Source organism: Trachypithecus francoisi, unplaced genomic scaffold (genome assembly GCF_009764315.1).
Source record: "Trachypithecus francoisi isolate TF-2019V2 unplaced genomic scaffold, Tfra_2.0 Lachesis_group7, whole genome shotgun sequence".
Taxonomy (NCBI): domain Eukaryota; kingdom Metazoa; phylum Chordata; class Mammalia; order Primates; family Cercopithecidae; genus Trachypithecus; species Trachypithecus francoisi.
Genome location: NW_022681472.1, coordinates 41,699,512 through 41,726,148, shown reverse-complemented (window position 1 = coordinate 41,726,148; position 26,637 = coordinate 41,699,512). Strand labels below are relative to the sequence as shown.

The window sequence follows — 26,637 nt, the reverse complement described above, 5'->3', positions numbered from 1 at the left end:
TGTTAGAGGCAATGTTGACAGGCGACCAACGTCAGTGGTGTGAGTAGGATGCAGCCTGCCTATAACACCCATATGTGCCTCTACAATATGTGCGTGTGTGTATTAAGTATTTTTATTTTTGCTTTTTTACTAATAGACAGGCTAAGCCCTATATGGCAATGTGCAAGAGCTTTATAGATTGGGTTCAATTTTATTTCAACTCTTACTGAGTGGCCTTGTTTCTAAAATGGAACAATAACACCAGTTCTTGTAGTGTTGCTCAGAAACACTGAGAACCCAGGACTTGGCCTACGATGAGGGGCAGGGGTGTCCTGTCCCCTTTCTCATCTCCATCACACATAGGTACCAGGTATATAATTATCATTGGCTGTTGGGGTGACAGGGACATAGTGTAACCAGAAGACAGTTTACTTTCTCCAGACTATAATCTTTGTAGATCTCCAGGGGGTCATGCATGCAATGGTTGCGAAGCAAATAATTGCTGACATTACCTGAATAATTTTGGAACAAAAAGACACCAGGGTGTTTACCTAATTCAAACCCCTGTTTTAGATAGTTATCTTCATAAGTAGTGACAGAGCCACCCATTCAGTTAGGTTAATTTTTCTCCTACTCATGGTCTAGACAAATGTCCTTTGACACCTGTAAAAATCATAGTCACCTAAAACTGTGATGAGCAAATTACTCAATTTCAAAAATTTTAGGATATTAAAAATTTTTTAAATGCTGATTCTTTTTGAGGTTTTTACTATGTGGCAGTAATTATGTGCACACTCTCACTCAAGTTTCATAACAACTCAATGCTGTAAGAACCATTATTAAGGAAAACCGAGTCTTAGCAGTACTAAATACCTTGCCCAAGATCACAGTGCTGGCAAGCAGCAGAGTTGGGTCCCTAAAATCAAAGTGCTGGCTCTCCCTAGTAGGTTCAGATAAAAGAGCTCAAGCCAGATGATATTTTAACATTTTCATTTGATCTTAGAGCTATTCTTTCTCCTCCTGCTCCCTAGCTTATTTAAGGATCTCAAAGATAACTGTAATATATTTTCTGTATGATAACTACCACATTCTGCTGCTGTAACAGTTGCTAAGAGGTCAAATAATATAGAGCCATAATTTGGTAAGTTAGAGGAATTGCTCTTCTCTGAATAAAAATTTTAGTACTTCAGTGTCATTAGCAATAGCTGAGAAATGACTGTCATTCACAAAGCACTCTGGCATGAGATAGAAAAAGAGAAACGCCTTCTAAGAAAAACACGGTTCAGTGAAGAAGCTCTCCAGGGTATTACCTCTTCATTGTCACACCCACCCTTTCCCACCCACCACCCCCAATGCCTAGAAAATGCGAATCAGTTCTCCCACTCTATAATTTTGCTATTTTCTGAATAATATATAACTGGCAGTAGATAATAAGTAACATTTTGAGACTGGCTATTTTAGCCCTGCTCGGTGTTCTTGAGATACATGTAATACATTCAAGCTGTTGCATGTAAACAGTTTGTTCCCTTTTATTGGTGAGTAGTATTCCATGGTATTGATATACCACAATGTATTTAAGCATTCACCTATTGATGGACATTTGTATTTTTTTCTAGTTTTTGGCTATTACAAATAAAAACTGTTAAGAATATCTGTGTGCTGATTTTTATATTAAAATAAGTTTTTATTATTCTTGGATAAATGCCCTAAAGTGCAGTTGCTAAATGTCATAGTAAGAGTATGTTTAGATTTTTAAGAAACTGTAAGACTATTTTTTAGAGTAGCTGTCTCAATTTTAGTGCAGTGTTAAAAACTTTACTTCTTTTTAAGTGTCTTTTCTTTCCCTGTTTATAACTGTTATAAATATTTCCTCTATATACATCGAGAACCACATCAGACAGTGTAATGATTTTGCTTCAACTGTCAAATACAATTTAGAAAACTCAGGAGGAGAAAGAGTGTATTGTATTTACCCATATTTTTCTCCTCTCTGTTTTCCTGTTGTTTCAGAATTACTCTTTTTATCATTTCCCTTATGTTTGAAATGCTTTGTTTAGCCATTCTTTTAGTGTAGGTCTGCTGGTGACAAAATCTCTTAGTTTTCCTTCATCTTAGAATGTCTTGATTTTCCCTTCATTCCTGAAGAATATTTTCACTGACTACAAAATGCTATTTTTTTTCTTGTCTTTAGTGCTTGAAAAATACTACACTGCTTGCTTCTGGCTCCGTGGTGCCTAATGAGAAATCTATGGTTCAAATTGCTTCTCTCTTATCAGTAAGGAGTCATTTCCCATAGCTTTCAAGATTTGTTTTATCTTTTTTTCTTTATAAAGTTTGATTATGACATGTCTTGGCCTGGATTTCACTGGATTTTTCCTGTTTGGGCTTTCACTTAGGTTCTTGAATCAGTGGGTGTGTGTCTTTTGCCAAATGGGGGGAATTTTCAGTCATTATTTCTTTGAATACTTTTTCAACCTTTCTTTTTTTCTCCTCTCATTCTGGGATTTATTACTACTCTGCATGTGGCCTCTTTTGACATCAAGGTAAAAGAGGTCTTATTACTGCTGGGAGGTGGTCAAAGGCCCAGCTTCCTGCTTGGCCCTCTCTGACCCCATTTACAGCCAGGTGAGGGTAGACATCTGGGCCCCCACTGAGCCTTTGCTTAAAGGGGTGGTGTTGCAGTTTTTCCCGTGGCACTTGGTTAGAGTAGAGCCATTATTATCTAAAGATATTCTTGTTGTGGCCGGGCGTGGTGGCTCACGCCTATAGTCCCAGGACTTTGGGAGGCCAAGGCGGGTAGATCACAAGGTCAGGAGTTCGAGACCAGCCTGGCCAATATGGTGAAACCCCGTCTCTACTAAAAATACAAAAATTAGCTGGGCATGGTGGCGGGCACCTGTAGTCCTAGCTACTCAGGAGGCCGAGGCAGGAGAATCGCTTGAACCCGGGAGGCGGAGGTTGCAGTGAGCCGAGATTGCACCACTTCACTCTAGCCTGGGTGACGGAGCAAGACTCTGTCTCAAAAAGAAAAAAAAAAAAAGACTTTCTGCTTGTGAGGTTGCCCCTTTCCTGGTCCTTTGGCTAGAGAGAACAGGCTTTTCTTGGGGTTTTTTTGTATGTGCCTGTTGGCTTTCTGGGCTGTAAGATTCTCTAGCATCCAACTGGGAGTGTATGAGACAAAAGGAAAACCCAAGAAACTCAAAACCAAGCCATTTCCTGGGTCTCAAGTTTCTTAGCCAATCGGTCTTCTCTCTACCCTTTAGTCATTAGTGTCCTCCAAGATGCCAATACTTCAATCGCAATAAGATAGCATCTTACCCCATTTAGAATGGACAGTATTAAAAAGACAAACAATAAAATATACTGGAGAGAGGATGTGGAGAAAAGGAGATTCTTATACACCATTGGTAGAAATTTCAATTAGCACAGCCACTGTGGAAAACAGTATGAAGATATCTCAAAAAACTAAAAGCAGAAACACCATACAATGCAGCAATCCCACTACTGGGTATCTATACTAAGGAAAATAAATCAGTATGTCAAAGGGATACCTGCATGCACATGTTTATTGCAGCACTATTCACGATAACAAAGAAATGGAATTAACCTAAGCATCCATCAACAGATGAATGGGTAAAGAAAGTATGGTATAGATACACAATAGAATACTATTCTGCCATAAGAAGAATAATATGTCATTTGCAGCCACATGGATGAAATTGGAGGTCATTATGTTAAGTAAAATAAACCAGGCAGAGAAAGCCAAATATCGTATGCACTCACTCGTGTGGGAACTAAAGAAAGTTGATCTCATAAAGGTAATGAATAGAATGACAGAAAATAGAGGCTAGAAAGGGTGGGTGGGGGGGAGATGAGGAGAAGTACATTAAGAGGTACAAATATACAGTTAGATAAAAGGTATGAATCTATAGACAGAAGAGCAGAGTGACTATAGTTAACAATGTTATGACATATTTCAAAATAGACTGATGGCTCCCAACACAGAAATGACCAATACTCAAAGTAATAGAGTCTTCAAATACCCCAACCTGATCATTACACATTCTATAACTGTACCAAAACATCGCATGGACCCCATAAATATAGAAAAGGTTATGTATCAATTTAAAAAAACACTCTAATACTTCAAATAGTCTTGTGGTTTGTTTAGTGTCCTAAAGTTTTTTATACCTCAGGGCTATACATCATAGTATGGTGGAAAAGGATGGTGGAAAAAGAAGAGTTGTGATAAGGAGGTGATAATGGGAACCCAGCACAGTGTTCTGGCTTCAAGTACTCTTAGGTAGTTTTAGTACATATACATATAGGCACTCAGGATCTGGAAACTGGTCATCTCGTAATCACTCCTGTCTCCATAACCCTTGGAAAGCATCCTTTAGACCTAGGGGGACACGTACAACAGAGGAAAGATTGCTGTCCTATAGAATGTTCAAAATTATTCACTAATATAGGTTTTAATTTCTTTCTTTTTTAAATTTCAATTTTTGCATATGTTTTTAAATGGACGTAAGACTGGGTGCAGTGGCTCACACCTGTAATCTCAGCACTTTGGGAGGCCGAGGCAGGCAAATCACCTGAGGTCAGGAGTTCGAGACCAGCCTGGCCAACATGGTAAAACCCCATCTCCACTAAAAATACAAAAATTAGCCAGGCATGGTGACAGGTGCCAGTAATCCCAGCTACTCAGGAGGCTGAGTCAGGAGAATCGCTTGAACCCGGGAGGCAGAGGTTGCAGTGAGCTGAGATCGCACCACTGCACTCCAGTCTGGGTGACAAAGTGAAATTCCATCTCAAAAAATAAAATAAATAAAAATGACTGGGTGCAGTGGCTCACACCTGTAATCCCAGCATTTGGGGAGGCTGAGGCGGGCAGATCATGAGGTCAAGAGATCAAGACCATCCTGGCCAACATGGTGAAACTCTGTCTCTACTAAAAAATACAAAAATTAGCTGGGTGTGTTAGTGTGCACCTGTAGTTCCAGCTACTTGGGAGGCTGAAGCAGGAGAATCGCTTGAACCCAGGAGGCAGAGGTTGCAGTGAGCTGAGATTGCGCCACTGCACTCCAGCCTGGTGACAGAGTGAGACTTCGTCCCCCTGCCACACAAAATAAATAAATAAATAAATAAATAAAGGACATAATATATTAGAAAAATGCATATAATATATAATTAAGTATGTTAGCATATTATATTGGTCTTGTGTTTTAATGATTGAGGTATATGATTAAAGGATGGTGATCACTGATCTAAGGGGACAGAAGGGACATTGGACACTATATAACAAAAAACTGCTAGCCACACTGTTATTTGTCTCTAAGATAAAATCCAAAAGGGTCTCTGAGGTAGAGAAGGGGAGAGTTAAGATTTCTGATGTACTTACGAGTACTGAGTCAGAGTGAGCAGAGATGGAGATAAACCCAGACCTTGAGAACAGAATCGAAAGGGGAAAAACTGGGGTGAGGGGTCATTATGCCAGCCGAAATGCTCCGAGGCTTCCCCGTAGGGCACATGGGGAGGAGGACAGAGGCAGGCAGCTGGGCATATTATTCTTCCTGTCAAGTACCAGCAAGAAGGAGGGCTTCACTCTGGGGAGAGAGTGCTTTTCAGGCTGCGTCTGCCAGGATTTGCAATGGTATTTGATGAGTGTAAACACCCCTCCAGGACACCTTCCTTCTCATTCCTGGAACTTGAATTCTGTGATAATTTGTCTTATGATTGCCCTATCTCCCAGGCCTGTCATTTTCTTTTTCTTTTTAGCTCATTTGTTGGTTTTTCCTGTCTCTTAAGCATTGCACACCCTGAGATTAGAAAAATTCTGTTTTGTAAAATTATTTTTAACATAACTTAATTTTTAGAATAAGTTTAGATTCACGGAAAAAATTGGGATGATGGTACAGAGAGTTTCCATATACCCCAAACCCAGTTTCTTCTTATTAACATCTTAAAATAGTTTGGCACATTAGTTATAATAAATGAATCAATATTAACATATTATTATTAATTAAAGTCCATACTGTATTATTTCCTTGGTTCTTAAGGGATAGGAAGGAGATTTTTGCAAGGAAGAAGGAGAAAGAGTGAAAATGGTAAAAAAAAAAAAAAAAAAGAGCACAAAGAGTTGTCACAGAATGGGACAAGGACATCAACAACGGTAAATGACATGGTGAATTAGGAAAGAGCTGAAAAAATATCCATTCGACTTAGCTGTTAGAATGGCTTCTGGTGACTTGATGGGGAAGGAAATAAGACTGAAGTGGAATGAGGAAATAAGTGAGAAAATAGAGAAGTATAGATTATTCTTTACTTTTCTTTTCTTTTTTTTTTTTTTTGAAACAGGATCTCTCTTTGTGACCCAGGCTGGAGTGCTGAGGTACAATCACAGATCACTGCAGCCTCGACCTCCTGGGCTCAAGCGATCCCCCGACCTCAGTCTCCAGAGTAACTGCAGCTACAGGCATGCACCATCATGCCTGGTCAATTTTTTCCTTTTTTTTTTTTTTTTCTGAGACAGAGTCTCACTCTGTCACCCAGGCTGGAGTGCAGTGGTGCCATCTCGGCTCACTGCATTCTCCACCTCCCGGGTTCAAGCAGTTCTCCTGCCTCATTCTCCTGAGTAGCTGGGATTACAGGCACGCATGACCGTGCCCAGCTAATTTTTGTATTTTTAGTAGAGATGGGGTTTCACCATGTTGGCTAGGCTGGCCTTGAATTCCTGAGCTCAGGTGATCCACAGGTCTTGGCCACCCAAAGTGCAGGGATTACAGGCGTGAGACAAGCATCCGGCCATTTTTTTTTTTTTTTTCCTTTTTTATAGAGACAGGGTCTCCCTGTGTTGCCTGGGCTGGTCTCAAACTCCTGGGCTCAGGCAATCCTCCCACCTCAGCCTCCCAAAGTACTGGGATTACAGGCATGAGCCACCATGCTGACCAGATTATTCTTTTCAACAAACTTGGCATCACAGGGTGAGAAGAGGTAGATGACTACTGTCTTCACAAGGTCACTGTAAACTAAATCAAATTACATATGGGAAAGCAGTTTGTAAATCATAAATAAATTGTCACAATAGAAGGAGCACAGGCTTTGTAACAGATAAACCTGATGTAAGCCCAGCTCTGCAACTTAAAAACCCTAAAAGTTCCATTTCTTCAGTTTTGAAATTAAAATATTTATTCAACATTGAATGGTTGGTATCAGGCTTACATATGAAAGCACTTGTAGAGTGCCTTGGATAAAGGAGGACATACACTGTTAGAAGAAGATATTTTCCTGTAAAGTGGACTTTGCAGGAAATTATAAACCACATCATCTTTAATGTAAAACATCTGAGAAAAGTTTAGGTGAGGTAAGCCTGAGCTGTCTTCATCTCCGTAGTTTTGGATTTAGTTTTAGCTAAGAGAGTTCTTTCTAAATTTACCTATTGCTCTTAGATAATAAGAGATTATCATGTCAGCTGTGGTGTGAAGACAGAAGCTGAGTGGTACAATCATTTGGAAGGCTGGGACACCAAAAAAGATCATAAATCGTATTACTCAATAGTGTTGAGATACTAGCCCTCAAGTCTGATTTATACATATTTCATAAAACCTGTTACCGGCCAGGTGCAGTGGCTCACGCCTGTAATTCCAGCACTTTGGGAGGCTGAGGCGGGTGGATAACGAGATCAGGAGATCGAGACCATCCTGGCTAACACGGTGAAACCCTGTCTCTACCAAAAATACAAAAAATTAGCCGGGCGTTGTGGCAGGCACCTGTAGTCCCAGCTACTCGGCAGGAGAATGGAGTGAACCCGGGAGGCGGAGGTTGCAGCGAGTCGAGATCGCACCACTGCACTCCAGTCTGGGCGACAGATACAGGCTCCATCTCAAAAAAAAAAAAAAAAAAGTAGAAAAAACCTGTTACCATCTTGTTTTGTGTCCTGTAACCCCAGAGCTGTCTTTGTGTGGTCATTATTTTATATGATGTTTCCTTTAAGTTATCTGAACTTCAAAAGTTCAATGTTACCTCTTTGGAAATGTAATCACTAATCTCAAAACAATGCTTGCCAGCTGTTTGTCAAAACTGGTAACAGCATTCATATAAAGAGACCTGACCTCCTTTGCTAGTTGGAGGCACTTCAAGACTCAGTCTGAACTTTGTCCTTTGGACCTGAGGGAACATTTAACTTGGTGATGACAATAGCTTCACTGTCTACACACATTGTGACTAATATTTGACTTGATCACAGGAGCCACATCCCTTTTATTGTTTGTTTGTTTGTTTGTTTGTTTTGAGTTGGAGTTTCACTCTTGTTGCCCAGGCCGGAGTGCAATGGCGTGATCTTGGCTCACTGCAACCTCCACCTCCTGGGTTCAAGTGATTCTCCTGCCTCAGCCTCCTGAGTAGCTGAGATTACAGGCACCCACCACCATACCCAGCTAATTTTTTGTTTTTTTCATAGAAATGAGGGTTTCACCTTGGTCAGACTGGTCTCCACCCACCTCAGCCTCCCAAAGTGCTGGGATTACAGGCGTGAGCCACTGCCTGGCCTTATTTTATTTTTTTAGAGGCAGGGTCTTTCTCTGTCATCCAAACCCAAGTGGCACAATCATAGCTCACAACAACTTCTAATTGCTAGGCTCAAGTGATACTTCCACCATGGCCTTCCAAAGTGCTGAGATTATAGGCGTGAGCCACCATGCCTGGCCCAGAAAGCCACATCCTTGTATCAGGCCTTGATTGTTACAGGTTTCCTTTCTACCTAGAAGGCCGCATCCACATCCTTCATCTGCAACATGTAATCAAATTCTTAATGACAACCATTTTGTTTTAGGTGACCAGAACTATGTGAGATGTTGGCTAGGTAACAATTATACATAGAGAATGTACGGGGATAGGGACATAAAATGCATGCTCAGACTGGGAACTGTGGCTCATTCATGTAATTTTATCTCTTTGGAAAGCCAAGGCAGGAGGATCGCTTGAGCTCAGGAGTTTGAGACCAGCCTGGCCAACATGGCAAAATCCCCTCTCTACAAAAAATACGGAAATTAGCTGGGCGTGCTGCTGCACGCCTGTAGTTTCAGCTACTCGGGAGGCTGAGGTTGCAGTGAGCCATGATCACGCCACTGCACTGCAGCCTGGGCGACAGAATGAGACCCTGTCTCAATTAAAAAAAAGAAAAAAAAGCATTTCAGGGGTCATTGTTCATGAAAAGGACCGGGGTGTGTGTGTGAAAGGCATCTTTCATTTAGGAGTTTCATTGAGGAATTAAATAATTTATAAAAGTACACCAAATATATTTCACAATTTTTCAATATATGAATTTTCAAATGAAAGTTTTCCTTGATTACATTGGTAAACATTTTTTGTTATACCGTGGATTTGTTCAATCCAGCACTAACCACATATGCTTACGTGGGGCAATCCTGTCATATTGCATGATTTGCTAGTCAGCTGAATTTAGAATATCCCCATAAACATTCTTCTGTCTCTTAAAATTTGACATTTTTGGTAACATTTCTTCCTTCTCTGAAGCTTCCCTATTTTAAATAGAGGAAGTGAAAATTAAAATAATTCGAAAAAGCAAACAATTTTGCTGTCACACTTGTTTTTCCTTATAGCAAAAAAAAAAAAAAAAAAAACGGAAAAATTACTTAGACGTCAGCATTGCCATAATAGCATATTTTAGAACAAGAATGCTGATCACTTTGCATTTCCCAAGCCCTTGGTGGCTCTGGAATTTTAAGAAACCTCTTCAGTATTTGAGATTCTCTACAATCTTGGTCTAACCCAACTGTTTAGATTAAAAATTCCTCAAACTTAACTTGTCCTTTTCTAGATTAATGTCTTGGTTCCTACTCTTATCTAGATGTATAATTTCCCTTCCTTACCAATTGTTAAAAGTTAAAATCCTCCCCATCCTTTAAGGCCATATTCAAGTATCATATTCTTCCTGAAGCTTTTAAAATGTCTCCAGCTAGAGGTGATATCTTTTTTCTTTCTAGATTTCTTTTAGTGAATTAATTTTCTATATACATTGGCAGTAGCAGTGATAAACATAAGGAATAGTTAGCTCATTCATTCACAAATATTTATTACATATTTAGTGTGACGTAAGGCTTGGATTCCAGTACTAATTCTGCCACTATAGAGCTGTGTGTTCTTGAGTAAGTCATTTTACATGTTCATTTCAAACATACTTATTTACAGAGAATAAATAACTGTGGGGGAGTGGGAGAGGGAGCACATCAGAAAGAATAGCTAATGGATGCTGGGCTTAATACCTACGTGATGGGATGATCTGTGCAGCAAACCACCAAGGCACACATTTACTTAAGTAATAAACCTGCACATCCTGCACATGTACACCTGAACTTTATACTATATACATACATATATATATGTGTGTGTATATATAGAGCATGGTGGTTCATGCCTATAATCCCAGCTCTTTGGGAGGCTGAGGCAGGCAGATCACTTGAGGTCAGGAGTTCGAGACCAGTCTTGCCAACATGGCAAAACCCAGTCTCTACTAAAAATACAAAATTAGCTGGGCATGGTGGTGTGTGCCTGTAATCCCAGCTACTCAGGAGGCTGAGGCAGGAGAATCACTAAAACTCAGGAAGTGGAGGTTGCAGTGAACCAAGATCGCACACAGAAAAACAAATAAATAAAGTAATTTAATTAAGTAAATAATGCATCAATTAAAAATGTATTAAATAAAATATATCTGTATATATTTATGCAAAAATTATAATCGATTACATTTTAAAAGGACAAATTGTAGACAATACATATATGATCTCACTCTTCTAAAACAAACAATAAGCCCAACTGTGTATATTTATATTTGTGTTTACATATACTCACATACATATATAAAAAACATTTTTCACAAGGAAAAAATTTAGAAAGATATGCATGAAAGTTTTGAGTGGTTACCTCTGGACTCTGTGACATGAATTCTGAAGTATAGTCTTTACTCAATCCGTTTCCTTATTTCTAAAAAGCCAACAATATTAGTACCACTCCATAGGGTTGCTGTGAAAATTGATTAAATTTAATACAGGAAAGTGATTATAAAGGTACTAACTTGTGTAGTGAGCACAAAATACATTTTAGTAAAAAAAAAAATCTCGTTTTTTTAAACACACCTGATTATTTTCAATTAAAAAATAAACTAGATAAAATAAAACTAGGACAATGGATAAGTGTGGATTTCAGTCTCCAGCCTGAAAATGAAGGTTATGGGACAGTTTCAAATCTCTTAAACTAAAAGGAGTAGTATTTTGGAAAACAGGTTACTGGGATCAGTATCGCCCCCTGGTGGTTGATTGATGCCTTGCCAGACAGTTGCCCAAGCACAAGGCAAAGACTACGCCCACCTTGGTCCTGATTTGTATCCCACTCAGAACTGTTGTAGCGATGGCATCCTAAGCTCTTTCACATCCATTACCTTAATATCCTCAACCTCAGACACTAATTTTGCTGACATGTGGCATCAGCAACCCAACAACAGTAGTGATGGGTCCTGTATTTTCTGTTCTCTCTGCTGTTTGCCTCTCTCCAGCCATGTCCACCTACAAACGCTTAGCCTTTCAAGCCTGAGCTTGGGCATCACCTCCCTCATGCCACCTTTTCTCACTCACACAGGTGAACATTATACTCAAATACACACATAAAATTAGCTACATTTGTTGAGCATGTGTATGGATGTATGGGGTATATTTACATGCTATATAAGTATACATTTTTTCAATCAGTCGGTTTCAGGGGATTGTGATCTGTATAGTCACGTAGGACTCCATGCTTGGTTTAATTCTCTGCTGCTGTTCTCTTGAAATCATTGAACATATTTTAAACAAGGAGCTCTATATTTTGCACCGGGCCTCACAAAATATGTAGCTGGTTCTGTTTTTAAATTAAACTCACAACTCTATATTGTATATAATTATGATCCCTGTACTACAGATGAGGAAACCAAGGCTTTGAGTGACTAAGGGACTTTTTTTGAGATCCTACAGTTGGTATATTGAAGACCCAGTTTAGAGTCTACCTACTGGTTATAAGAATTTCCCACCTGTATCAGGTTCACCTGGAGGGCTTTTAGAAGAGCAAATTTATTGACTGCATTCCAGAACCTAGTAAATCATAATTTTTAAGAGCATGGTCTTAGAAACTGCACCTTAATTAACTCTTCCATTGGTTAATTAACAAAGTCTATATTCAATTCATTTCTAATCTTAGAGTCTCATAAGCCTTTACTCATAGCCACTTACTGTTATGCTGATTAAATGAATATCATTCAGTTTCAGAGAGACCAAGTATAGCTTTGGCAGAATAGCGCCAGTGTTTTTCAGTTCACAAAATGCTTGAGAGTTTTAAACACTGAAGGTCTTATCAGCAACTATAGTAGGGACATGTTTGCCCTGCACTTGCTCCCCTTTCACTATTCCCATTGAATCTCTGAGTGCAAAGCCTTTAAGACAGCGCAATCTATAAGACCACAGAAGAACTTTTCCGACCAGAGACTCAAAATCACAAGGGCATGGTGGTGTCAAAAAGCCAATTTCATATTATTGGAAATTTGATTGTTGAAGTTAGAATTCAACAAATTAAATACTATGCAGAATTTGGGGAAAGAAAGACATAAAACTCAACACATCTGTGTTCATGACCAGATGGAAGGCTATATACTCATCTAAAGATGTAGGGAAAATGCTGATAATATACAGAGAAAAGCCAAGATTCAAAATTAAAGTGATGATAATGTTAGTTCTTTAAAAATGTATAGAAAAAGAGTATAGGGATATGTCAATTGATGGTGAGATTTAGGGTGATTTATTTACTTCTCTAATTTCCTCTAATTTACAATGGTCTTCCTAGTCTCTTTGGTAAGAACTAAAAATAAAATCCACTTATCTGACTTGCAAATCCTTTCTTTCTTTAACTTAGAATTCCCAGGAATTATTGTCTGCTTTCCCTCATGCCTCATAAATCAAGATACTAAATCCTGTTAAGTCTATCTCTCAAATGAATCTAATCATATTCCCCGCCTTCCTGTCTCTACCCTTCAAAGTTCCAATCTAAGCTTTTAAAATAGCTTCCTCTATTGTTTCTCTGCTTTGAGTTCCATCCCCTCCATGCATCTTTTATAATACTAACAAAATTATTTTCCTAAGATATACATCAGATCAGCCCCCTCACTTTGTGAAGCAGGAGGGGTTAAAAAGTAAAAACATGCAAATAAGCAAAAAAGAAAAAAATGATCACTTTTGGAATGCCATTTGGAGTGACTTGATATCGCATCTTAGGCTCTTTACTTACCAGCTATAAGGACTTGGACACTTTATTTTTAAATATGCCCCAGGAAATCAGCATAATAATAGCAATCGCCAGTTATTGAACAAGTACTACGTGCACAGTAATCCTAAGAACAGGTACTCTCCCATTGGCTAGATGAGAAATTAATGCTTAGATGTCAAACCGCCTTTGGCCACACAGCCAGAGGCAGAGGAAGTGTTCAACCACTCTATCACATGGCCACCCAGGGGGAAAATACTTCTCCCCTTACAGGGTGGTGACCATTAAGTGAGGGGGTATTGTCTGCAGCACACAAGAAGCATGTAATTGATAGCACTTTCTGAAAGCCTTCAGAGACTTAGCAGTAAAGCCCTTCACCCGGTCAAACTCTTTACTTTCTTGTCCAAGTATCTATTCTCCCTACTCATGTCTAGGTTCCAGCAACATCTGAGTTGCCATGTCATCTCCAAACACAAAATCCTTTCATGCCTCACTTATTCTTTCAATCTATGCCAATTTTAAACAATGGCCAAAATTCTACTTTCTCTACAAAATTGTTTAAAGTCAAAATTCATTGTTCCAGTCCTCTAGGTTCCTCTCATTGAATGTTCAAGCTTCTATTATAGCTGTGGTTTAATTTTGTCTTACTTTTACACCATTTGTGGACTTGCTTGCTGCATTAGAATGTAAACTCTTACTGAGCTAGAGTTATGTTATTCGTTTTTTGACTCTCTGGTGATAGGGTGATCAACTCATCTGGTTTTCCAAGGACTTTCCTGGCATCAACACTCTAAGTTCTGAGTCCTGGAAAACACTTTGGGTAAACTAAGGTGTTCAGTACCCTAATTTACAGCACACCACAAAGGCTGTAGATGGTGTATTATGTGTCATTGGGATATTTTAAAACTTTGATTAGCCTTTGGGAATGAATTTTTAAAGATTTCTTCAGTGTATGGTCCTTAACCTCAGATTCTCAGTAATCTGAGAATTAGGACTTTAACCTAGGATTACTCATTACTGTTTAAGTACCGAAGATTATATTTCCTTGGTCATCCTCTATTCAGAAATTTTACAGCCTCTGAGGTGGGATACTTTGAATGCTTGAGAGACTTATTTTTTAAATGTCTAGTTTTAAAAGAGATGAGAAGTTGAAATGCTGATGGAAAATGTTGGATAGGAAGGAAGAAAAATAAAACAACCAAGGCCTATATTAAATGGTCTCTTCATTAAAATGTTATTGGATTCATTCCTTTGTTTCACACAACTGTGTATAATTATAGTATACAAACCCTCCAGCAGATCTTCCTGCTATTAAGTATTTAAAAATATCCATTCCAGATTTTCAAAATAAGTTTCACATGTACAGTAATTATATCTCATAAAATGTGCAATGCTTAAGATTATATTTATTATTACAACTTAAATTTAGACTGTCTCTATTAAAATTGATTTAATCATTTGTATAGTGTTGTCTTGGGCATTTCCTAATAGGACAGGAAGTTACTTCATTTGATGGAATTTCATGGGTGCTAGAGAGACCCTTGACTTTGGAAGACATACTGGAGAGAGATAAGAGAAAGGGTTTCAGAACTGTGGGATACCTTTCCACCATTTGTATACCCTTTCTCCCCTTTATTTCTCTCTCTCTCTTCTTTCTCTCTTTTTCTTTCTTTCTTTCTTTCTTTCTTTCTTTCTTTCTTTCTTTCTTTCTTTCTCTCTTTCTTTCCTTTCTTCTTTCTCTCTTTCGTTTCTTTCTTCTTTCTCTCTCTCTTCTTTCTCTCTTTCTTTCTCTTTCCTTTTTCTTTCTTCCTCCCTCCCTCCCTCCCTTCCTTTCCTTTCCTTTCCTTTCCTTCCTTCCTTCCTTCCTTCCTTCCTTCCTTCCTTCCTTCCTTCTTTCTTTCTTCTTTCTTTCTTCTTCTTTCTTCTTTCTTTCTTCTCTCCCTCCTCCCCCTCCTCCTCCTTCTTCCTCTCCTCCTCCTCCTCCTCCTCCTCCTCCTCCTCCTCCTCCTCCTCCTCCTCCTCCTCCTCCTCCTCTCCTCCTCCTCCTCTTCTTCTTCTTCTTCTTCTTCTTCTTCTCTTCTTCTTCTTCCTCTCCTTCTTCCTGAAATAGTGGAGCCTTACTCTGTCATCCAGGCTGGAGTGCAGTGGCATGATCTCAGCTCACTGCAACCTCCACCTCCCAGGTTCAAGCAATTCTCATGCCTCAGCCTACTAAGTAACTAGGACTACAGGTGTGTGCCACCACACCTGGCTAATTTTTGTATTTTTAGCAGAGACAGAGTTTCACCATATTGGCTATGCTGGTCTCAGACTCCTGACCTCAAGTGATCTACCCATCTTGGCCTCCCAAAGTACTGGGATTACAGGCATGAGCCACTGTGCCCAGCCATTACCATTTCTTATTGTAATAAATCTCTAAGCTCCACAGAGAGCAGCTGAATGCTGCCAGGGTTGCAAGTCACAAGATATTACATGACATGATGGGGCAGATCATGGATGGAGATTCAGAAGACCTAGGCTTTGATGCTATCTAGTTTCTGACAGGGAGATAATGCTATCTGTATAGGTAACTGTCAAGAGAAGCTCATGAAAGTATTTGTGAAAGTCACCTCCAAGTAATCAAGCTGAGGCACCCTAATGAAACATTTTTAATCAGAGGTGCACCTCAGTATAACCTGGGTGCCTTCCAAAATATAGATGGGCCCCACTCCAAGGCCAATTAGATCAGAATCTCCTGAAGTAGGGGTCAAGAATATAAGTGGTTTTTGAAGACCCACAGATATTTCTGATTTGCTTGCCTTATTATAAATTACCTGGACAGTGGCAAGATCATTAGCTTGCTAGACTGATAGACCTGGAATGGAATCCTTTCATGTCTCTTGCCTTTGTGACTTTGAAAAATGCGTTAATTCATTGACCCTTCATTTCCATAATTTTAAAAGTGGAGATATAAATACCTGCTTTGCAGGGTTCTTGTGTAGAAGTGAAGGTAAAACATCTAGGTCAGAGTAAATATGTTCAGGGGTCTGATAAGTAGCTTAAATACAAGAGTGTTGGAGACTGTGGCTAATGGAAGAATGCAGCCTTGACAAAATGGTTTATTTATTTATTTATTTATTTATTATTTATTTATTTAAAGAGACAGGGTCTTGCTTTGTTGCCCAGCTACAGGTGCAAGCCACCACACCTGACTTCAAAGTGTTTTTTGTATGTTTGCTTTTGTTTTTGTTTTGTGCTTTTTTTTTTTTTTTTTTTGGAGACAGGGTCTCACTCTGTCACTCAAGCCGAGGTATAGTGGCATGATCATGGCTCTGCAGCCTAAATCTCCTAAACTCAAGCAATCCTCCTGCCTCAGACTCCCCAGTAACTGGGACTACAGGTATGCACCACCACACTGGGTTAATTTTTAATTTTTTTTCTTGTAGAGACAGGGTCTCACTATGTTTGCCAGGCTTTTGAAACTCTTGGCCTCAAGTGATCCTTCTGCCTTGGCCTCCCAAAGTGCTGGGGTTACAGACATGAGCTGCTGTGCCTGGCTCAAAGTGTATTTTTTGAAAGTTATTTTCTGAAACACTGAGCTGGCCTCACAAAATGTATCTGCAGGCATGACATCCAGTTTTACCCCTAACATAATGGTCAATAAAAAACCAATTCTCAACTGCTATATAAAATATAAACTGCTGAGTTATCTGGATATATTTTTCTAGCTCTGTGTAACATACTGCTGAATTCAGGATTCTATATTGATTCAACAAATATTCAATGCCCATTAGGTAATAGCGAGTCCAGACAGAGATACTAAAAGCACGAATTCAAAGCATGTATGGCCAATAGGAAGAGTAGATACATTAAAATATATCCTTTAGTGACAATACTAATACTACCAAAACCACCTTTCCAATTTTAATTTTGCATTAACATTCTACCCAGGGCTTTGTGACTATCTGTATTTTTGTAAACAATTAAAAAAAATACTGCTTATAACTAAAAATATTTAAAATTTTAAGTAATTATTTTTGTTTTAGAAACAGTATAGTTTAACACAGTAATTTGTTGTGAAATAAGGATACTTGCTTAATTAATGAATGTTAAGTTTCCTTCCATGTCTAAGATTCTATGATTAGGGCCAGGCATAGTGGCTCAGGCCTGTAATCCCAGCACTTTGGGAGACCAAGGGGCATAGATCACCTGAGATCAGGAGTTCGAGACCAGCCTGGCCAACATGGAGAAACCCCATCTCTACTAAAAATACAAAAATTAGCCAGGTGCGGTTGTGTGCACCTGTAATCCCCGCTACTTGGGAGGCTGAGGCAGGAGAATTGCTTGAACCTGGGAGGCAGCGGTTGCAGTGAGCTGAGGTTGCACCACTGTACTCTAGCCTGGGTGACAGCACGAGACTCCATTTCAAAAGAGAAAGAAAAAAGATCCTGTGATTAGGAAACAAAAAATCTGTGGGATCATCAGTGAGAGGAACCTTTGATCAAAGGACTCACAGCCGTGTTTAGAACTAGAGCATTTCCCAGTGTATTCTGGGCACATTTCCTTTATATGAGATTTGTTTCCCAACCCCAAAGTACAAACCCTGGCAGCTTTCTGACTCAGATAAAATTGGGCTGCCCTCTGTCACTGTCATGGTCAGATTTTCTGAACTCAATGAAAATCTGAGCAAAATAATTTAATGAAGCCTACTGCTAACAGTTATTTCAAAGCACGACGCCACCACTCATTAGATCTGTGATCAGGGCAAATTATTGCACTTAAGTTCTAGGTTCCTCATCCTTAGAATGGTGATGGTAAGAATTGAGTAAGACTTGTCAGGAGGGTTAAATGAGAGAATGTTTGTAAAGCCCTTAACTTTCCAACCCAATAAAGTCCCCGGCATATAGTAATATTCTGTAAATGTTGTCTAGTATGTTGATTATTATTTTTCCTTCCACGCAACTAGGACCATTTTGTCTTTCAGCTCAGGAATCTTTACTGTTTTCCATAATTATCCATGCCAGGCATTCTTGCAGGAGGCACCACTGCTTGCAGAGCCTCTCTCCCGGCAGCTATTGAAGATTAGACATGAATTTGGATCTGACTCAGCCCAAAGCCTAAGCACTTTCTACTTCCTCCCAACCATCACTGGGAGGAGGAAAATGTTCTGTGAGCAATCCCGGCATCTTCTTTCATCTCTTTTACATTTTGGGTTTCTCCTTAAGGTTTTTACTTTTTAGGAAGGGCCTTGCAGATACCAACAAAATACACCACATACACACACAACCTTGAAAAATACTCTGCGAACGGGTGCGGTGGCTCACGCCTGCAATCTCAGCACTTTGAAAGGCTGAGGCCGGTAGATCACTTGAGGTCAGGAGTTGAAGACCAGCCTGACCAACATGGGGAAACCCCATCTCTACTAAATATATATATATATATATATAATTTAGCTGGGCGTGGTGGCGTGCGCCTGTAATCCCAACTACTCCGGAGGCTGAGGCACGAGAATCACTTGAACCCGGGAGGCGGAGGTTGCAGTGAGCCAAGATCACGCCACTGCACTCCAGCCTGGGCAACAAGAGTGAAACTCCGTCTCAAAAAGAGAGAGAGAGAGACAGAGAGAGAGAGAGAGACAGAGAGAGAGAGAAAAGAAAGAAAGAGAGAGAGAGAGAAAAGAAAGAGAAGGAAGAAAAGGAGAGGAGGGGAGGGGAGGGGAGGGGAGAGGAGGGGAGAGGAGAGGAGAGGAGAGGAGAGGAGAGGAGAGGAGAGGAGAGGAGACACTCTGATGTGATAAAGCTCAACTTCTTTAGCCTGGCATCAAAGACTTTCCGTAACGTGACTGGAGTTTGCGTCTCCAGCCTCCTTTCCTCACTTCCTCCTTCCCATTTGGCACACACACTCCAGCCAAAACCGAACTGTTCCTCACGCATGGAACAACCTTCCCATCTACATGTTTCAGCCCCGGATGCTGAGGCTTCTCCCGTATTATCAAATTCTACACTGTTTCCAGGCTCAGCAACATCAGCCCTTCTGAAAGGCTTTCCAGAATCGCGGAACTGAGTCCTATGTAAGTTCATATCTAATCTCTACCCCTGACTAGCTGTATATTTGTGAATTCTTTGAAAACATCAGCATCTGTGTCTTGCTTGTAAGTAATATGGAAGGAATTATCCTAACCCATAGCGCTGATAGGACTGAGAAGGGCAAACAAGAAACATTGGCACTAACGCCATGTCTCAGGTATATCCACAATTCCTTCCTTACTTGACCTGTGGTCATTTCTTCTGCTTACTTACTTATAGAAATGGAGAGCTATTTGGGAAAAACAATTTCAGCTAGATCTGTAGTCTAATTCTTTACATGAAAATAAATTCTAAGATGGACCAAAGTTTTAAATGTAAAAAAAAGAAACAACATCTGTAACAACAAATAAATAGAAGAAAAGACAAGTGAATTTATTCATGAATTTGGAGTGGAGAAGGTCTTTCTAAACAGGGTACAGTAAAATACCCAGAAGCCAGTGAATAAAAACATTGATGAGTATAGCTAATTTAAAGCATTCAATGTTTCCACAGCAAAAAAAAAAACATAAAAATTAAATTATATCATACCAAGAAAATCGTTTTGCAACATATATTATGAAGGGCTGAAACTTTCTTAATTTACAAAGAGCTGTTTTACATCATCAAAAACTGCTGAAAACTCTAATAAATATAGGCAATTAGGTCATGTATCAAATCCACATAAATAATAAATATGAAATGATCAGTTTCACTTATGAAGAAATATAAATTGAAGTAAAGAGATACTATTTTTTTAACCTATTGGGCTGACAAAAGTTAAAAAGAAAATATCCAATGTCGATAATGGCATAAGGACACAGGCCTTTTCACAGACTGTTTTAGGGGATTCAAACTGGTGCTACCTTTGTTGAGTACTTAGAAATATTTACTAAAATACGAAAATGCACATTCCTTTGACTCACCACTTCCACTGCTAAAAACTGAGCTTAGAAATAAGTTCAAGACCTGCATGGAAATAAGCTAATTGGTCTACGGCCATACCACCCTGAACGCACCTGATCTCATCTAATCTCAGAAGAAATAAGCTAATTGCAAAATTTTTTGTAATGGGAAAAAATAAAAATAATTTAGCTACTTGTCAATAGATGATTGGTAAATGGAATCATGACACATATAGTCAATTCTATGCAGTTATTTAAAAATTATGATGTTTTCCAGGCATGATGGCGGACATCTATAATCCCAGCAGTTTGGGAGGCCAAGGTGAGAGGATGGCTTGAGCCCAGGAGTGCAAGACCACCCTGGGCAATATAGTGAGACTCTGTCTGTAAAAACAGAAATAAATAATAAATTAAAAAGAATGACATTCACAAGCATATTTCTAAGAAATATTAAGTGGGAAAAAAGTACAGAAGGAATATGTTTCCATTTGTATAAATTCAAAATGTGTGGGTGGGAGAGTGTGTAGCAATAGACACACATACATGTAAGTATTTTTCTGGAATAACACATGAGAAACTGAGAAGTGGTTACTTCTGGGAGAGAAACTGAGTGGGGGAAGAAGGGGACATGTAGACACAGAGTGATATTTTTATTTTATGCTTTTCTGAACTCTTGAAAGATTGTAATTATGTCCCTTAATTACTTTTCTTTTTTCTTAAAGATATTATTCATTAAGTAAAGTTGATCCTCAGATTGTATGATGTGATGTGAAATTCCAAACAGAAGAGACTTCCTTTACTTCTGCTCTTGCCTGCTGTCAATAATAGGAAATCAGAACTTTGCATTGGTTTTCCTTTGTGCCAAAGGCCTAGGAATGCAGTTCTGTTTTCATGGAATATTTTCTGGTTGCCATATTTAGATGCCAAGGAATATCTGCTACAGTGTGAGAAATCTTGCTGACTGATATATTATTTTCCCCTGAAATTAAAGGCATGTGTAGAAATTAAGGTCCACTTAACTTTGTTCAGCTCAGCAAGTACATTTGGATATTCTTAGTTCCAGTCTCTTGTTTGCAGGACTCAAGGGCAGAGATACTGTTATTTGTAAAATGGAAGAATGGATGATGGAGCATGGTGGCTCACACCTGTAATCCCAGCACTTTGGAAGGCCGAGGCGGGTGGATCAGCTGAGGTTGGAAGTTCGAGACCAGCCCAGACAACATGGTGAAACCCCTGTCTCTACTAAAAATACAAAATTAGCCGGGCATGGTGGCACATGCCTGCATGCCTCCTTCCCATTTGGCACACCCACTCCAGCCAAAACTGAGGCTGAGGCAGGAGAATCGCTTGAACCCTGGAGGCAGAGGTTACAGTGAGTCAAGGTCACGCCAGTGTACTCCAGCCTGAGCGACGGAGTGAGACTCAGTCTCAAGAAAAATAAAAAAAGGATGGATGATGGAGATATGGAAGGACAAAGAAAGAATAGAAGGATAGAGGGAGTATCTTCCTGGTCAGATAAGCGGATTCATTTCATTCCCTGGTCCTTGAGGCAACACTGTCATTTTATCGTTCAACCAGACAGATGCTGAAACTGCTCTTTCAGAAGGAGTCTCTGCCTTCTACCTTTCCAGGCTTTCTCTTGTGATATTTTCTTGGAATCTGCCTCTAAAAATCTTAGGTTGTCTCCCAAAGCCATGCCTTCACACAGCCAATGCCCAGTTTCCTTTATACCTACAACATGTCTCTAATTTCCTTTTTCTAGTACTGAGCAGTGTTTGACATGAAGTCCTGTTCTTTTGTTCCCCTTTGACTAATCTTTGGCTTATATTATCCAGCTTTTTTTGTTTTTTGATATTTTCTTTCCACAAATATATTGACGCCTGAGTGCCAGGCACTAGACCTGGGCTAGGACCTAGTCTTCAGAACTTTGTGCTTTACATCTAAATTTTATCTGCATAACACACAGCTCATCCATTTGTGGGTCTTTGTTCTGTTTTTCAGCTAGGAGAACTGGAAAGGCACAAACCTATTTCAAATGGTCCATTTCAGCACTAAGTAAGATTTATTAATTGGTGTCATAAAAGTGCAGTTTACTATTATGTGGGAGTTCAATTTTTTTTTTTTTTTTTTTTGAGATAGAATCTCACTCTGTCGCCCTGGCTGGAGTGCAGCAGCACGATATCAGCTCACTGCAACCTCTACCTCCCGGCTTCAAGCAATTCTGCCTCAGCCTCCCAAGTAGCTGGGACTAAAGAGGAGCGCCACTACACCTGGCTAATTTTTGTATTTTTAGTAGAGACAGGGTTTCACCATATTGGGCAGGTTGGTCTCAATCTCCTGACCTCATGATCCACCCGCCTCGGCCTTCCAGAATGCTGGGATTACAGGCGTGAGCCACCGCTCCTAGCACTAGATATTTTTTAGAATGAGGAGCTCACGTATTGCACAATTGGAACTGTGGGTGATGGATAAAAATAAAACACATATAACTTTCACAACAGCTACTTATACTGTTACAAAGGGAATTAGCCGCGGTATATGTGACCTTATGAATACTTTGAGATATTGTCAACCCCATCCTCAAAAGTGATCTAAAAATGTCACATAACATTTACCTTCAGCGCTAACACCTTAAACACCGGCAACACTTTTTTTTTTTTATTAAATGAAAACTGAAAATATTCCTTTAGATGGAGGCTACCATCACTGATACAGTCATGTTTATAAATCAATGAAATCCATTTTCTAATGCAAAAATATGGCTCTGTGAGCTGATCGGTTGCTAAAATTTGAATGAATTTAAACTTACAAACAATGGAAAAGGTCTTAAGTCTCACTCTGGCTTAATACCCCCCAACCCCATAACTGTTAGGGGTCATCCACACGAGTACTGTTAGGTGTCATCCGCATGAGTACATTGGGGCTTATTGGGGATTTCTGTCGTCACTTACATCATATAGGTGAGAAATGTGCTAAGGGGCTCCAGGGAATGATTCCGGAAATACTCAAATTCTCCACATAGTCTTTTCCTCATCTCGGTGTCAATTTTGGAAACAGTAAGAGGATTTGTTTGATTAGCCAAAAAGTTACCATAGTCAGTAGTCTGGAGATGAATTTTCAGGTCTGAAATTAAATAAAACCCAATTCAGGTTAAATTTTGAGCATACACAAATAGCTTTTTCAACATTAGTTGAATTCATGCTAATTTTATGGTACATACATACGTATTATCTTATTAGATTTTAATATGAGGTCTAAATACGATTTAAACTTGATCTCTAAAGCAACAGAAAATGTAATGTGAATATGGATAATCCAGCACACCACAAAATGTGTTTTTCTTTTGTTTTGAGAGGGAGTCTCCCTCCCTCTGTAGCCCAGGCAGGAGTACAGTGGTGAGATCTCAACTCACTGCAACCTCTGCCTCCTGGGTTCATGCAATTCTCCTGCCTCAGTCTCCCATGTTGCTGGGACCACAGGCGCATGCCACTATGTCCAGCTAATTTTTGTATTTTTTTAAGTAGAGACAGGGTTTCACCATGTTGGCCAGGCTGGTCTCGAACTCCTGACCTCAAGTGATCTGTCCACCTCAGCCTCCCAAAGTGCTGGGATTACAGGCAGAAACCACTGTCCCTGACCCTCACAAAATATTTCAATTACCTAAGAAGTCTGGTATTATTTAGAAGGTCTGAAAAAAAAAAAAAAAAAAACTAACAAACACCTAATCCACAGATGGCAAACAGGTTTTAGTCATTTGGAAATAGCTACCTGGGAAACTGTTGAGGATGCTAATGCTCCATCCCAGCTTGATGAAAAAGATAAATGTATTAGTAGTAGCTACCATGGGTGTGGGGGCAGGTGGCATGGGCAGTCATTGCTCTGTTTCAGTATCCTTTTATTACAGATGAAGAAATTGAAGCTCAGTGGGACTAAATGGTGGAGTTATCTAATGAGATTGAAGTAGGAGATTAGTCCCCTTATTCTTATAACCCACCATTGATTTCACCAGATCATGCCATGCATCCATTAAATGTCATCTATTTTGTGCCAGGTAATTGGATTGAACTGAATTTCAGCTTTGTTGATTGTCACTTCCTCCTGAACAAACCATGTGTTTTCTAGAATCCATACTTCAGTAAATGCTGAACCAACCCCACTCTAGAATTTTTTCCCGCACCCCTTTTCAGATTGGCTTATTATAATCTACCCTTCAAGGTCTGGTTATAACATTAAAATAATAGCTGCCAGTGATTGAGTGCTTATTAGGTACTAGGTACTATATTGAACTTATATTATCTCATTTTATCCTCAAGGCAATTTTATGAGGTAAAAATGATTTCTATGCCTTTGTGCAGATAAGAACACTGAAGTTCAGAGAGGTTAGTAACTTGTTCAAGATCACATAGATTAAAAAATTAAAAAATCTCACGTAGATAAACTGTGATTCAAAACCAGGTATACCTGGCTTCAAAGTCACTTAAAACTTTATTTTATTGCCAACCAATTCAATTAGATTATCACTTGCTCTGTAAAGATTTAATTATCTCAGGCAGAATTATTCACTCTCACTCATCTGAATTTGAAAGTACTTTGATAAAACCTCTAGCATAACATCTATTATAGGATATTATATAGTCTTAAGCATGTTAACCCAGAAGGCAGTTACACTATCTTAGTTAAATCTTTTATCTGTGACTGCTTGTGCAGAACCCAACATGTAAGTGTTATTGCATATCTGTCTAAAATGTCCTTGGCAACATCCAGCACACATATGGAGCTTATTGGATCTTCATTCAAACATTTATTAAGCATCTATTACATGCTGCCAACTACAGGAGACCCAAAGATAGACCAGACATATTCCTCATTCCCAAGGAAACTCACTGTTTGGTAAAGGAGGAGGCAGCCACAGATGATTCAAACAATGTGTTAATTCAGTGATAAAGATAAGGTCCTCGACTTATGGGAACATAGAAAATGAGACCCAGATCCATAAGGATAGGAGCAAGAAGCCTAGGAAAGTGTCTTGAAGGAGATGAGCCTTAGAATACTATGTTAAGAGTGGAGGAAGAGGGGAGAAAGAATAAGAATAGGGGCAGGCATTCAATGACTTAGTACAGGTGTGGTGTGTGCAAGGAGCTCAAAGCAGTTCAGTGTTGCTGAAGCATTAAGTGGGAGAGAAATAAATTGAAAATAGAACTCCCATATGATCTAGCTATTTGGATATATACTACTGGGTATATATCCAAAGGAAATGAAATCAGTGTGTTGAAGAGATATCTGTACTCCTACATTCATTACAACATTGCTCACGATAGCGAAGACATAGAATCAAGCTAAGTGCCCATCAACGGATGCATGGACAAAGGAAAGGTGGTATGAATATACCATAGGGTACTGCTCAACCTTCACAAAGAAAGAAATCCTGTCATTTGTGACAACTGAGAAGTAGAGAGTAAAGTAGTGGTCATCAAAGGGCGAGGAGTGGGCCAGGAGTGGTGGCTTATGCCTGTAATTCCAGCACTTTGGGAGGCAGAGGTGGGAAGATCCCTTGAGCCCAGGGGCTCAAGGCTGCAGTGAGCTATGATCACGCCACTGTATTTTAGCCTGGGTGACAAAACAAGATCCTGTCTCTACATTAAAAAAAAAGAAAGAAAGAAAAGAAAAAGAAAAAAAGAAAAAAAAAGACAGTGGGGGACAGGTGAGAGGGTGAGGGATCGGAAAGATGTCAAAGGATATAAAATTCAGTTAGATTCAGTTAGATAACAGGAATAACTTCAAGAGGCCTATGGTACAAAATGGTGACTATAGTAAATAACAATGTATTATATTTTTAAAATCATGTAAATAGTAGATTTTGTGTTCTCCCCACAAAATTTGGTATGTGAATTAACATATATGTTAATTCACTTGATTGATAACATATAGGTCACATTGGTCAGGCTTCCAAATTAACCTGCCTGGCAGAGTTCTTATGATGCCTATCCTGTCCTGTCCTGTCCTGTCCCGTCCTATCCCAGAGTAAAGAATCTTACCGTGAGTCCCTCAAATTGTTGATGTACTGATTAATACATAACCTACTGGCACTTAAAAGGACATTGATTTGTTTCTGAATCATCAAATTTTGGTGATTGGTTTCTGCGTCATGAAGTTTACTGATTATCTTGCATGTAGACATTGTAGCCTATATCTCATCTGTAGCCAGTGATTGTAACCTCTATATTGTGACCTCCAATGAAAAGAACAACTCTAGTATGAAGAGTCCTCCTCTGTTCTTCTAAACTTTCCCTTAAAAGTCTTCCAACTCACAGCAGACTCTGGGACACACTCAGCTTTGTTGCTGTGTCTTCCTTGATCGGTCCTCACACTTGGCTTCCAATAAACCTTTGTTGAACTATTTCTGCCTTAAC

General features: G+C 39.3%; 1 protein-coding gene across 1 annotated transcript in view; it reads right to left on the bottom strand.

The window, feature by feature from the left end:
* Positions 1-26,637, bottom strand: part of ATP6V0D2 (ATPase H+ transporting V0 subunit d2) — a 56,024-nt gene that overhangs the window by 16,894 nt on the left and 12,493 nt on the right. The window contains exon 2 of the mRNA XM_033202733.1: positions 23,179-23,350. Within this exon, the coding sequence (XP_033058624.1) occupies positions 23,179-23,350 (172 nt within the window). The remainder of the gene's footprint in view (positions 1-23,178; positions 23,351-26,637) is intronic.